Source organism: Sardina pilchardus, chromosome 7 (genome assembly GCF_963854185.1).
Source record: "Sardina pilchardus chromosome 7, fSarPil1.1, whole genome shotgun sequence".
NCBI classification, from domain to species: Eukaryota; Metazoa; Chordata; class Actinopteri; order Clupeiformes; family Clupeidae; genus Sardina; species Sardina pilchardus.
This window is the reverse complement of record NC_085000.1, coordinates 32,348,856-32,363,371: the sequence shown is the minus strand read 5'-3', so window position 1 is coordinate 32,363,371 and position 14,516 is coordinate 32,348,856. Positions and strand designations below refer to the sequence as shown.

The 14,516-nt window shown below is 40.1% G+C and overlaps 1 protein-coding gene across 2 annotated transcripts; it reads left to right on the top strand.

The window, feature by feature from the left end:
• Positions 1-3,057: 3,057 nt before the first annotated feature.
• On the top strand, positions 3,058-13,010 carry LOC134087981 (H-2 class II histocompatibility antigen, A-Q alpha chain-like). 2 transcript variants are annotated; one of them, XR_009939870.1, is made up of 5 exons: positions 3,058-3,187; positions 7,403-7,651; positions 8,444-8,728; positions 8,962-9,146; positions 10,712-13,010. XR_009939870.1 is itself a non-coding variant. In XM_062541862.1 (4 exons), exons 1-4 carry the CDS (start codon positions 3,127-3,129, stop codon positions 9,087-9,089), a joined length of 723 nt encoding a protein of 240 aa, XP_062397846.1. In that variant the 5' UTR covers positions 3,058-3,126; the 3' UTR covers positions 9,090-13,005. The 2 variants fall into 2 exon arrangements, 1 of the variants encoding a protein (XP_062397846.1); XM_062541862.1 differs by having other exon boundaries at positions 8,962-13,005.
• The last annotated feature ends 1,506 nt before the right edge of the window (positions 13,011-14,516 follow it).

The window sequence follows — 14,516 nt, the reverse complement described above, 5'->3', positions numbered from 1 at the left end:
CCAAATAACAAACTTCTATTCAATGTAAACTTCAAGTTAACAAGTTACAGTCCAATGTCAAATACACCATATAAAACAATTCATCAAACAAAGAAAACAAATCCCCAGAGAGAGGAGAGAGGGGAAGAGGTCTCCTCCAGAAGTGAACAAGCAAGACAGAGCCTAGCCAGTCAAAGAGAAAAGAGAGCCAAAGGAAGACAAGAGAGAAGTGAGAAGAATCTGTTCTCCCCTTTTTATTTAAAACCAACTTAAGTAATTTACACACAGACAGCATTCACACGGAAAACCTCTGACTCACCAGGGCTTCTATTATGCGAGAGCAGGGGTTGTGGGTGCATCCCATTAGAGAATCCTCAAATATCCCAAGTTACAGAAACAACACATGTATTAACTTTACTGTTCTACAACTGAAAATACTCTGAAAATACAACATGTGAGTATTTTCTCACATGGAGACCTGATATCAAACACGAGCCAATTATAATTTCTCCTCTCAAATAGTTCAAGTATTTTCCTGGGGTCCAAGAGAGGCCCGGGACTGACTTCAACTCTCAGCAGGGTCAGGGTGGCAAGAGCAGAGACCAAATGGCAGCTGAAACCAGAGACTTTCTGGGGGTCCCTGATCCATAGACAGGTGGTCCTCAAAATAGGGCTATGAATGATAAAATTGCGCTTTATAATGGCATATGCATATTACAATTGGAATGTTTGTTGAATATGGGTCATTATTCTTACTCACATGAATTGCCCAGTGGAAACTGTGAGATGATTGGAACAGTTTATGTCAGTTTGTCATTGATCCTTTTGCTCAGAACACCCGTTCCTGCTGCTGGAGGACATATGCAAAGAATATGCAAAGAAGGGCATGCACCTGTAGAGGTTAGAAATTGGAGATTGAGATGACAGTGTAATGAGGAACTGGTATGTCCTTCCTGGGGTGATCGCATTAGCCTGACTCTCGCCAGACCCTTGTAGTTCCCGCATGCTCCACCAGAGGCGTTTCGCTGAGCTCCGCAGACAGCGAACTACAGGATCTGGCGAGAGTCAGGTTATGATCGCATACCTGTCAAAGAAAATGAATAGGAAAGCAGCCATGGCATAATGGAAGATGATATGAATGAGAATGATAATAAGAGTAGGCCTAGGACTAGGTGTTATTTGCACAGAACACCAATCGGTCTGAACCTGCAAATAGGCCTCCGGTAAGCCATTTTGAGAACGTTGCCAGCATGGAGACATGAGAGTAGCCTAAGACTTAGATGAGGACAAGGAGAGAGAGCTGTCGGACGTGGAAGAGGACAAGGACAAAGACGATAATTTGATTTCATATCATAGCTATGCAGATGACACACACATTTACTTAGCTCTGTCACCAAAAGACTATGGTCCCCTTGAACCTCTATGTCAGTGTATAGAACAAATCAACACTTGGATGGCTCAAAATTTTCTTCAGCTGAACAAAGAAAAAACTGAAGCAAATATATTTGGTAAAAATTAGGAAAGAATGAAGGTTGCCACTCTCCTTGAAAAAAAAGGATTGAAAGCAAAGGATACTGTTAAAAATCTCGGTGTATTAATCGACAGTGATCTAAATTTCAACAGTCACATGAAAATGATAACTAAATCAGCTTTTTATCACCTCAAAAATATTGCCAAACTGAGAGGGCTAATGTCAAAACATGACTTAGAAAAACTCATTCATGCATGTATCTCTAGCAGGGTTGATTACTGTAATGGGCTTTTCACAGGCCTTCCTAAAAAGACTATCAAACAGCTTCAGATGATTCAAAATGCAGCAGCTAGGGTTCTCACAAAAACAAAAAGAACTGAGCACATTACTCCAATTCTTAAATCTCTGCACTGGCTTCCAGTATGTCACAGAGTTGACTTGAAATCACTACTAATTGTTTATAAATCAGTAAATGCAGGACCTAAATACCTATCAGACATGTTTCAGCAGTACACACCTTCTCGTCCTCTGAGGTCTCAGGAGAAAAACCTCTTAGTAAAACCTGCTGTTAGAACTAAACATGGCGAAGCAGCTTTTAGCTGCTATGCGGCTCAGCTTTGGAACCAACTTTCTGATGACATTAAAAAGGCCCCAACTGCAGCCTGTTTTAAATCTAAACTTAAGACCAAATTGTTCTGCTAACTGTCTCTTATGTTAATTATTCTTTATTGATTTGATCTTGATTTATGATTTGTTTTTATTTTCTATTATGACATTTTTTATTATTATTATTATTATTAATATTAATATTAATATTATTATTACTATTATTACTATTACTCTTTGCCCATCTATGCTTTTATCTGCTATAATTACTGTTTGGTTTTTGTTTAGGCTATGTAAAGCACATTGAATGACCTCTGTGTATGAAATGTGCTATATAAATAAACTTGACTTGACTTGACTTGAGGACCAGGGATGACTTGACTTGAGGACAGAGATGTGTCTCAGATGACATCAGGGCTCCTCTGGTCCAAGATTGGTTCAACAACCATATCAATTTCTTATATCAAAAGTTGTATAGCCTACCTGCCCCCTTACAGCCCCTTTCTAATTGCAATTGAGGGATTCGTTTCTCCTCCTCTGCAAGCAGGAGACGTTATATATTTTCTAACATTAGTGTTCGAAACTTTACAAACAGAAACAAGCGTGTTCAAAGTCAAACTAACATATTCCAATATATTTCGAAATGTTAACATGCTCATTTGCGAAAATATAGGCAACTTATAGCGGAAAGTTTCGCTTTCGCTTTCCAGCGATGTCTGCCCTCGTTCATTTAATCTCTCACCTCGTTTTGAGCCTGCATCGGAGCCCACTATACTTTTAGGGAGGATTTTAAGGGGCACTTCGACATTCTCCCTAAAGTGGAACACCCTAACCCTAGACGGGCACGCGCAAAATCTAGTTTTAGGGGAATATGATAAATGGGATAGGCCCAAAACTTGCCCTGAGCTGACATTTGAAAGGAGTGTTTAGCTCACCTAGAGACCGATGACTCTATTAATCTGATTGGCTGTTGGATGAGCGTCTCTGTTGAGTTTGCCAGTTGTCTGAGTGAGTTTGTTTTCCGTGTGCTCTCACTCTGGTCAACACAGTCCGGAGCAGACCCTGTGAGGATGACTCTAACAGGGACATTTCTCATTATTGCTGGGATTCTTTACGCAGAGGCTAATAAGGGTGAGTAAAGTGATTGTGTTTCTATACAGAAGCCAAGAGGTAGTTTACTGAGTTTTTGCACACAGAGACTGTTGAACGTTAGCCTAATGTAGCCTAATACATCTTGATACAATTATATCTAGAGCTGAGCAGGAGGTTAACGCAATGTCAAAAGGTTTAATGATATAATGTTTCCCACAGATTAGTTCAGGCAATGTGTGGTTAGGGGTGGTGTGTGTCCTCAACCTTAACAATAGCCTTCCCTTTTTCAGCCGCGGAAGATACTTTTCAATACTCCTCTGGATTAATGCAGCAAACATTCAGTGTCGCCTAAGAGTTAAAACACGACGTAACATTATTTATAATAACTTAATTTGATTCACAGCTGCTAGTGTTTTGACCTCAACAACTCAACTACATTTTACCGCAAACTTCCGTCTATTTAACCTGTTAAAGAAGGCGCAATCGCAGTCGCAGTCGGGTCGGGACGGGACACTGACAACATTGTAGGAGGCTATTCAGAATATAGAATATTTTTATAACACTTTTTGATCTGTGATTGTATAAAGGTATTCACGAGATACCAAACTTTCGTGAATTTTCGCCTTCTCTGCACTTAATAGACCTAAAGCCTCCACTTTTCCGGGGATTATTTCGTTTGAAATCATGGAGATAGAAGCAGTCGGCTACATGTGCACGAGGTGCACGTAGACGAGGTGTGTGTGTGTGTGTGTGTGTGTGTGTGTGAGACGGAGGGAGAGCAAGAAAAGGAAATGCAGCTCAAGAAGACACATAAACAAGCATAGGCAGGTGATAATCTCTAGAGCATAGCAGCCCTTTGTTTCTGTAGATAATTTCATCAATCAGGGAAAAAATATAATATATAGAGATCATCTCCATTAGAAATGGTGTGTGTGTGTGTGTGTGTGTGTGTGTGTGTGTGTGTGTGTGTGTGTGTGTGTGTGTGTTGATATATATATATATATGTATTCTAGACAGTTGTTCAATGAAGTCTTTATCTCGTAAATTAGACAGCAACATCACTACCAAAGGTCTTAGGATCCAGTCAACAGAGACATAGGTTCCGTGAGGCAGTCACTGCATGCTACAATCGGATGCCCGGGGGGATTTAACTTCAACTTTCAATCTGTATTGTCCCAACATTGATTGTGCAGCAAGACATACACTTATAGACAACACAGGTAACAAAACAGGACAGACCATAAAGTGCAGTGTGCACATAGACATACAAAGCTGTACCTGATAAAAGCAAATTAACATAAAAGTAAATTAAAAATAGATTATAAATAAACATCAAAAGAAGTGATCTATTTGAGATCTGTGTTTAAAAAAACAATCAAAATAAATTTAAATAGATTATAAATAAACATCAAATGAAATGATCTATTTGAGATCGGTGTTTAGCAGAGATATGGCACTGGGAACAAATGAAAATCTAAATCTGTTGTTTTTTTACAGTAGGCAATCTGTATCGTGAACCAGATGGTAAGAGCTGAAATTCAGAGTGGAGGGGGTGAGCGATGACTGATAAAATGGACTTGGCCTTCCTCAGGGTAGATTTATTATAGAGGTCAGTGAGGCTGCTTTGCTGAGCACCTATGATTTTGCCACTGACCTTCACAATTTTGGAAAGAGATTTTTTTTACTTTAGAAATCCACAAATAAAATCTTAGCATGAGTGTTACTGCCCTCAAGGTGCTTACAGTAAATAACATGTGTAATAAGGTAACAGTAGCATCCTCTACCCCTCGCTTGGGCAGTTTAAAATGAACCTTTCATTTTTCAAAACATTTCATTACCAAAGAGGTCAGGGCAACTGGCCTGAAATCATTATTACAGTTTTGTGCACTCTAGGCAAAACTAGGCATTACTGGTGTGGTTGGATGGTCTTTGCTAAGAAATTTCACTTCTCTTGGGCTAATTTAGCCTTTCTTACATGAGTCTTACAGAAAGTTGTTAATTTCTTGTTTGAAGTCCGCTGTTGGGTTCCGTCCCAATTTCATAGCACACTTCATTCGCAAGCTGTGATTGTACTTCAGAGATCTATTGCTGTCTGCCCATTAGGACTATGCCCCCACCTTCATCAGCTTGTTTCCAAATTACCTCTAGTGACGTGTTTCAAAATAGAGACACTGATGATGGGCTAGGCCCGAAACGTTTGTTTTTCTAATAGCAATTAGCTTGTCCCTCCCCCAACTCAAGGTTGCGTGCTCGACTAGGATGCTATGCAGGATTCTGCTACAGCTGCCAAACCGGTTAATCTTGAATGTCTATGCCGGGACAAATGAAACTGGCGTCCTGACAGGCAATAAGTCCCACGTACTCCCCAAGTAAATTCACTCATATCTGAGTTTATACTATATTTTATGCAGGTGACACGTTAAGCAGTTTTAGAAAGATGTTAATTTGGGGCTATCAAATTTGCCATGTTAACCTCCCAGTCAGCACACCCATGTGGGTTGGGTATGGGCTGTCAAGTGAGTCCCAGGTGGGCATCCCAGCTAATTTTGTCCACAGTTTCCATGGTGGCCTCACTTGGGCTAGCCCCGATGGGCTATAGGTGGGCCACATATGGGCCCTAGTTAAGACATGGTCAACCCAGGTCTCCTCAATCTGCAATCTGGGGCCCACAGGGGTCCACCCATATGGGTTAATGATGGGGCTCAGCTAGGTATTACCTTGTATTTTTTACATGGGTTTGCAGGTGACCTACAATAATGAAAAAGAGACCAGTAATACAAGTTAAAGGTATTTGTACTTATAAAGGCAAAACAATAATAATAATCAAAGCTAAATGAAAATATGTCAAAGGCAACATACATACAGTACAACATATTAATTGATAAGATTTGTAATAGCTGACCAAGCTGGCCAAAGTGCTATTAGACTAAAGTGCACTGTGCAATAAGCTACCTCCCTCTCTTAAGAGTTGAGGAGGGAGACAGCAGAGGAGATAAAATATTGTTTATATCTGTTGGTTTTGATTGGTGGAGGTCTGAAAAGGGAACCAGAAGAAAGGAGCTCAAAATGATGGTATAGTGGGTGGGAGCTGTCAGACAGGATAGATTTTGCTTTATTGTACAACCTTTTATTGCACATTGCACAATGTTTCCTGTTTCATGCCAATGATTGTACTGCAGACGTTGACCACTCTGGACAATGGATTTTTGTTTTTGATATTGAAAGATTGAAATCGACAGATAAAAGAGAAAGTAAGCAAAGACTCAACAAAGGAACGGTAAAACATGTTCAACAGAGTCCTGTCAATCTGAAATGTTGCCAGTTTCCTAAGACAGAATAGACGCTGCTGGCTCCTCTTGTACACTGAAACAGTATTAGACTCAAAGGTCAGTTTTTTATCAATAATGGTACCTAAGTACTTATAAGAGTCCACTGATTCAATATGTTGACCATGTATTACAGTGTTAACAGGAGGAGGTTGTGAATGTCTAAAATTAATAGCCATATCCTTCGTCTTAGAGGCATTCATTTCTAAAAATGAGTCTTGACACCAATTACAGTTTTTGCCCGTTGCTTGAACACATTTTGCAAAACTTCGCTCACTGTGCCAAAACTCTACACACAAGTAAACATAACACAACACTAGGAAATATACCTTTCACATCTATGTCAAATTGAAACTCTACTATCAGTACCTAAACTCTGCTATCAAAACCTAATAATCCTTTGTCGAAATATAACGTATGTATGAAGTATGCAGGACCAAATGTGTCGCATAAAGGAGTAAGTGTGTTGCAGAATTGCAACTAGAGTGCAAAGCAGCACTTTTGTTTAAGATATAGGTACATGTGTTTGAGATATGGCAACAAAACTTCAAGTTGTGTTACTTTAGTTAAAGCATGGGTCTATAGTGTTCAAGCAATGGGCAAAAACTGTAAATAATCAACAACTGGACCATGTGAGAATTCATCCCTATTCAGCAGGCTCACTATCACCGTGTCGTCAGCAAACTTCAATATGTGGCGGTTCTCATATGTGCCTCTGCAATCATTAGTGTACATAATGTACAGTAGAGGAGAGAGAACACATCCCTGCAGAAGAAGAAAAGAAAGTAAAGTAAAGTACTGAGACACTGTACCTTAAGTCTGTATGAAGTCATGATGTCATATGAAACAAAAAGTGAATTATAAAAAATGGAAGTTTTGTTTTTAGATACATGGAAAGTTCATATGCCTGTTTCTGTGCGTTTCTCAGATGTGCATAAGGATATTGGTCTGGTGGGCTGCACAGACTCAGATGGAGAGGTTGTGTATGGGCTGGATGGAGAAGAGATAGGCCACGCAGACTGGACAGCTGAAAAGACTGTGATGACACGGCCTGCGTTTGGTGATAAATTTGAATATCAGCCGGACACCTATGAAGGAGCCGTTGAAGCGCTGCAACTCTGCAAGAAAGATTTGGCAAAAAACATACAAGTTCACGAACACCCAGCAGTGGCAGAGGGTGAGTTGAAATAACATCACTGGTTTATAATTTTGCTATAGTTCTATTGATCAGCCACATTATACATTTATATAGGCCTACTGTATGTATACTAAGACAAAGTTGGTTGATAATGAGATGATGATTCTGACATGATTCAGTGTAGTTTTATTATGGTACATTGTTACATAACTGACTGACTCAAATGAATATTATTATTATCTCTTTTGAAGGAATGACTTAAGTATCCTGGCCACTTCACCAATGACTGTAGTATAGGGGTGAACATTTTCATCAGATACGATACGCATCTCGATACACTGCCAATGATACGATGCATTGAAGTGGAAAAAAAAACAGACGTCTTTAGCACTAAAGGAACACTTCACCGTTTTTTCATATTAAACTATGTTATTCCCTTAATTAAGACGAGTTGGCGCAACTTTGATAGCACTCAGCTAGCCCAATGCATTCATTAGGATCCAAACAGAGATGAAATACGGTTCACAGTGTGATAGAACAGCAAACGTTTTACAGTATTGCTTACAGTGAACAAAATATCCACGACACACAAGAGCATTCTGAAGAAAAAACAACAGACAAAAGCCCAGATAAAAAAGGGGAGAACTAAAAAAAAGCACACAATGGGATGTCAGACTAATAGTCTGACCCCACAATGGCAGAGGGCAATATAACCTCCTCTCTCTCTCTCACTATAGCTGAGTGCCTAAGTATATAAAAAGGGTTAGAACTAAGTGCCCTACAATTGCAATTATGTCTCCCCCACATTTAACCCTTGTATGTCGTCCCCAGCCCCCCCCTCCACCTCTGTGTACCCCAAATCTAAAATGGAGACGGGCATTGAGAACACTCTCATCTGCTGCATCACTGCGTTCTACCCGCCTCGGCTAAACGTGTCCTGGACCAGAAACAACAAGGTCATGACCCAGGGAGTGAGCAACAGCCAGCTGCGGGTCAACCTCAACGACGGCTCCTTCACCATGTTCTCCACCCTGCAGTTCACCCCTCACGAGGGGGACCTGTACACCTGCACTGTGGAGCATTCCACGCTGGAGAGACCCATGACAACAGAGTTCGGTAAAGCCTCTCATTATATTGCTTTAGCGCAGGAGGAGCAAAAGAGTGAAATTATTTACCCCAAGGCACTGTAAATTACTGAAATAATAGAAGTGATTAGTAATTAGTAAGTAATGCATATCAGGATAACAAGAATAAACAGCTAATATTATAGGATTATCTGTTTTAGACTTGTTTTCTTACCGTGTGTGTGTGTGTGTGTGTGTGTGTGTGTGTGTGTGTGTCCTCCTCAGATGTGGAGGTGTCTAAGCCCAGTCTTGATCTTGGTCCATCAGTGTTCTGTGGAGTAGGTCTGACTCTGGGGCTGCTGGGAGTAGCTACTGGAACATTCTTCCTTGTCAAGGGAAATCACTACAACTGAACCTGTGCTCTGCTGTGCTCATCACCTGTGCTCCCAACTGTGCTGTGTTCCCATCAGCAGAGGTGTGGACTCGAGTCATGTGACTTGGACTCGAGTCAGACTCGAGTCATGAATTTGATGACTTTAGACTCGACTTGACAAAATATAAAAAGACTTGCAACTCGACTTGGACTTGAACATCAATGACTCGGACTTTCACTTGGACTTGCGCCTATTGACTTGTAAAGACTTGCTACTTCCCATAAAAAAAAACAAAGATAAAAAGACAAAAGTATGTTAACACGGACTGATCTATCTCTGTGTGTGCGCCTGTGCATGTGTGGCAGAGACCCGTATTCGGCACAAGATCCAATCAAATCACTTAGATTGTTTTGATTCGACAGCGGCCAACCACGCGGAACAAGCTATTAGTCCAGGGCCAGACAACGAACGTGAATGCGCTAGCAAAATGATACCGATTATTTCGTCTGCCTACCAAAATTACGTGGAGACCAACAAGAAACGAATCACGGTGTGTAGAACTTGTTAAATTCCTCCCAGCTTCATCCGAGCCTTCATCACATTAAATCCATTCCACTGACGTTACCAGGAGGAGAATAGCCTACCTTAACGTTTTGTTTTGAGCACTGGCTGTCACTCATTGGATACATATCAAACTCCATGTCATGTAATGGTAGAACGGGACAACACAATGCCATGCCACGGTAACCTACCTAAATCATAGAAGTTAACATTGCAAGATATTTTCTATGACACCAGAAATATTTCCTTTACCTTGTTAGTTTTTTTAACATTCATTTTATTTAATGAAAACTATATCCTTGAACTATGCGTGACTATTTTGCTAAAACCGAATGAAACCTACTTCTTAAAGTGACAGGCACTCAATTAGACCTACACACCACCCCTGCAATATCATTAAAGACAAGTGTAATCAATATGAAGTATTCAAATTACTGAATATTTTTAGCTATAAGTAATTATGCAGATCCTAAAATGCTAGCCTGGGTTTTCCCATACTGCCTTGCGCGGTGATTTCAATCCCGCTGCTAAGTCAGTCTGGAAACTAACGCCCAAATGTTCGCCTGATGTTGGCGAACCAATCACAGAACATCCGAGAAGTTTCCATTGCCTTCTTGCGTCTATATTCAACGCCAAAGGATTAATGGCAGCCCTTAGCGTTGCATACGAACGAGTTGGGTGAGCGATGCGCATTTGATAGACATCCGTGGCGCCCAATGAACGGATCTGGGCATTTTTTCAAATACGAGAAAATGAACGTCTGGTTGCCAGACCACGTCTCATTTGAGAAGTGGTAGGCGTTAGCCAGGCTACTAAAATGCTACAAATTGTTAACAAAATATGTAACGGTTTTGCCTATATTTTTGTAATGTAATAAACGGTCACTACCTGTTTCACTCAATTTTAAAAAAGACTCGAAAGGACTCAAAATTCAAAACGTAGGACTTGGGACTTGACTTGAGACTTGTTGGCCTTTGACTTGGACTTGACTCGGGACTTGCCTGTCTTGACTCGGGACTTGACTCGGGACTTGAGGGCAATGAATTGAGACTGACTTGTGACTTGCCAAACAATGACTTTGTCCCACCTCTGCCCATCAGACATGCAGATTTACTGGATTAGAACCTTTCAGACATACTCAGTTTGCTCCTGGTTTGGCATGAAAAAGATAAAAGAAACACATTGTAAAAACATGTAAATAATAAAGACAAAGAAAATAAAAACATGAATAAAACAAGAATAAAAATGGGTTTTTAAGTTTCTTTTTAAAAGAAGCTGTAGTTGGGGCAGATTTAGGTTCTGTAGGTAGCTTGTTCCAGCAATGGACAGCATAGTGGCTGAAGGCTATTTTCCCCTGCTTAGATCTGACCCTGGGAACAACAAGTTGACCGGTGCAACAATGACTTTAAAATCAATTCTGAAATTTACTGGAAGCCAGTGCATAGACCTGAGAATTTGTGTGATGTGCTCTCTTTTTTTTTTTTTTTTAAATTCTGGCAGCAGCATTTTGAATTAGTTGTAGCTGCCTGATTGACTTTTTGGGAAGGCCACTCTTCACACCTTCGTAAAAATGGTGCTCTTGTATCAAACAGTAAACACAAGCCATCGTCAACTAAGCACACAATGTGTCAACTACACACTGATGGTATGAATACAAGACACATCTGGCTTTTGCTTTCTCTGTGCACAAGGTAGCCTATACAGTATGTCAGCTTGAGGTCATACTTTTGTCATAGCTCTGTAAACAGGGATCCAAACTTCAAGTATTGGTATTTATTCACACTCAAACAAATACAAAGTCAAAACACAAAATAGTCATTTATGAGGCAAAACAAATAAATAAATCTGTTTACATCATGACCTCTCTCTGGGTATGGCCACAAAATTACATCGCATGCAATGTCCTCCTGTCCAAGGCACCGGGCTCCTTGTCCTTGTCGTCCTATCCCTCTCGCTCCTTCACCTTCTTGTCCTATTCCTTCTCCTCTTTCTCCTACTTCTTCTTCTCCACGTCCTCTTCCTAGGCCTCCTCTAATTCTCACTCTTCCTGCTCCCTCCATTGTACTCCACACGGATATCTTACCATGTGCCTTATTTACACTGCTTAGGCTGATTGCAAAGTGAACTAATTATGTAAAACAGTTTTCATCATGTGACCGTGTACTATACAGTTGGCAAAACAGTGTAAATAATAATAAATATGTGTATAATTTTGCTAGGAGTGTGTTGGAAATTTGGAAATTGAGTGTAAGCAGTGAGTTGTGTTTAAAGTTTCGCAAAGTGTGTGTTACAAAATTGCAAACTGAGTGCAAAGCAGTATTTGTGCTTTTAGTTTTGCTAACTCAGTGAGTGGTTTGGCTATACGTGCTAATAGTTTTAGAAATTGTGCTACAAGAATCACGATTAGTGCTTACAGTTTTTCACAGTTGCTCAAACACTAAACCCCATTCTCTGAATCAAGTTCTCAAATGCCTGAACACATTTGTTGAATTATTCCCTTTTTTGGCAAAACCATAGACTACTTTCACCCACTTTCACCCATTTTACCAAACTCATTAATCCTTCTTTCAAAACTCTAAACACATTGTGCATTCTGATGCACTTCTTAATTATATTCATAACCAAACTAGGCTGAAGTTGAACACAATTAGAGCACAGTTGTCTCCATTTGAACACTACCACTCAAAATTGATAACACTTGTGTCTAATGATGTGACAACCAATATAAGTCAGTTCAGAGTTGACAGAGACGCAGGGGACAACAAGTGTGTGTTACAGTAGAGGTGCGGTACAAGGAAGTGGAGGGTGCAGGTTGGAGGAAGAGGATGAAGAAAAAGACAGAGAGTCCCAAGAGTTGCAATACTGTAAATGATGAAATTCGGGCAACAATCATTGACCATGTTCTGGTTCATTGAATGCCAATGAGAGAAGCAGGACTTCATGGTCCAACCCAACGTCAGCAGTTTCTCTGTGGCTTCAATAATCCAAAGATTCAGACTACAGAACAGGAATAGCGTAAATGTCCATTATCATACAGTACAGTAATCACTGAACGTTACAGTCACTGTTACACACTTACTACCCTTTGAGCTCAACTCTGAGAGCGTGAAAGAGCTGAGTTATCAGTATGTCCGAGTAAGTTTAAATTCAGGCACAATACAATATTACAGTATTGCATACTTACAGTACTATCAGAGTCTGTGGCATCACAGTACAAATCATATTCAGTACAGTGTTTGCCTGTCTTTCTGTTCACTTACACATCTATTGATTTATTTCTCCATATAGGATATGAAAGAGTGATATAAGTCATTGTTCTTTATTTTCATTGTGATATTTTATTTTTCAAATTAGAATGAATAAACATTCCTCCAGGAGCCATAAACCCTGCCCTGAAAACTGGGTCTTCCATTGTTTGGTGTATTGTCTTATCACTGCTCTGCAGGAGTCTAATTTTGCCTGATGTGTGAATGATTTGAGACAGTTAGTTTTGAGCAAAGTTAAAAGTGTTTTGAGGTGATTGTTTAGTTTTGCAACAAGATTCAAGGGGTTCGAGAATGTAGTTTGAAAAAGGAGTTTTGTATTTTTTTGGGCTTTTTATGCCTTTATTTGGACAGGACAGTAAAGACAAGAGAATGACAGGAAGCGAGTGGGAGAGAGAGCTGGGGTGGGATCCGGAAGGGACCACGGGGCGGGAATCGAACTCGGGTCGCCGGCGTGTGGTGCAGGTGCCCCAGCCAGCCGTGCCACGGCTGGGGCCTGTTTTTGCAGTTTTGAGAAAAAGCTAGATTTTCGGAAAAAGTGTTCTAGCAATTGTGAAAAACTGTAAGCATTCGGAAAAAAAACTGTAAGTTTCCTATTTAGTGGATTTCAAAATCAAAGTTGAAATACTGTCAAGTTTTACAGTAAATGAGCTCTCTGTTCTGACATCTGCAGCTTAAGCCTTGTTAGTGTAGTAGGTCCTCTCATAATGTGAAGATTGTGAGTTCAATCCCCACAGGGGGCATGATGCTTTTTTTGTATCTATAGTGAAATACTGTGGTTATCGTGGTTACCCCAAAAAACATAACAAAACTATGGTTAATTTTTGTAAGGGATAACTTAGAGCCATGATGTGCAAATGTAAAAAACAAAACAACATAATGTATTGTGAAATGTTTACAGATTTTTGCAGGCAACTTGAGTCTTGTATTTAAGTTTTGTGTCTCCCTTTGTTCTCTGTCAGATCATTGTCTTTTCTGTCTGTAGTTTTGCCTGTTTGCCTCTTGTTTTGTTAAAGTTAAAGCACGCTCAGGTGAATTGTCCTCTCTGGCGTCCTGCATTTGGGTCCTCCATTCTCAACCCTGACATAGGCTACATATTGTGGATGAGTGGAGTGGCTGCTTGATTCTCTGCAATCCGACATCAAAAGGTCTTGTGTCAAGCTTACCGCCTCGTGCAACACATACAACAGTAAATAACTGTAGGCTACTACTGTATAATTTAGTCAAACACAAATATGCCTGTAATTTATTGTGGGGAAAAAGCTGTCAACTACTGTAATAGTTGTTTGACCCACAATGCATTGCAATGTACAGCTAAACTTTGTAAATTACAGAACAAGAAGTTACTGTAAAATGTAGCAGTATAAATTACAGAAATGTGTTACAGTGTTGGACAACTCATCTTTTTTTGCTGTGAAATAGCTACTACATGATGCGAAACACATCATTCCTTGATCAGAATAACTTGACAGGGCACAATGTAACTGTGTCATCAGCATAAATAAAGGGTTACTATTCCACAGGAGATTACGGAGGGCTTTAGCCACCACCGTTTTGTTTCCGCCTTGCTATGACAAGTTGTCAGTTCCAAGTCTGCATAGTAACACATGACAAGTTACATCCTCTAAACCCCTATTGGTTC

What these genes read in the sequence shown, in the direction of transcription:
- LOC134087981 (XM_062541862.1), top strand. Translation starts at nt 3,127, where the DNA reads ATGACTCTAACAGGGACATTTCTCATTATTGCTGGGATTCTTTACGCA. An exon ending in ACACCCAGCAGTGGCAGAGG is followed by an intron (nt 7,652 to 8,443) that starts GTGAGTTGAAAT and finishes TGTCGTCCCCAG; the next exon opens with CCCCCCCCTCCACCTCTGTG. An exon ending in ACCCATGACAACAGAGTTCG is followed by an intron (nt 8,729 to 8,961) that starts GTAAAGCCTCTC and finishes TGTCCTCCTCAG; the next exon opens with ATGTGGAGGTGTCTAAGCCC.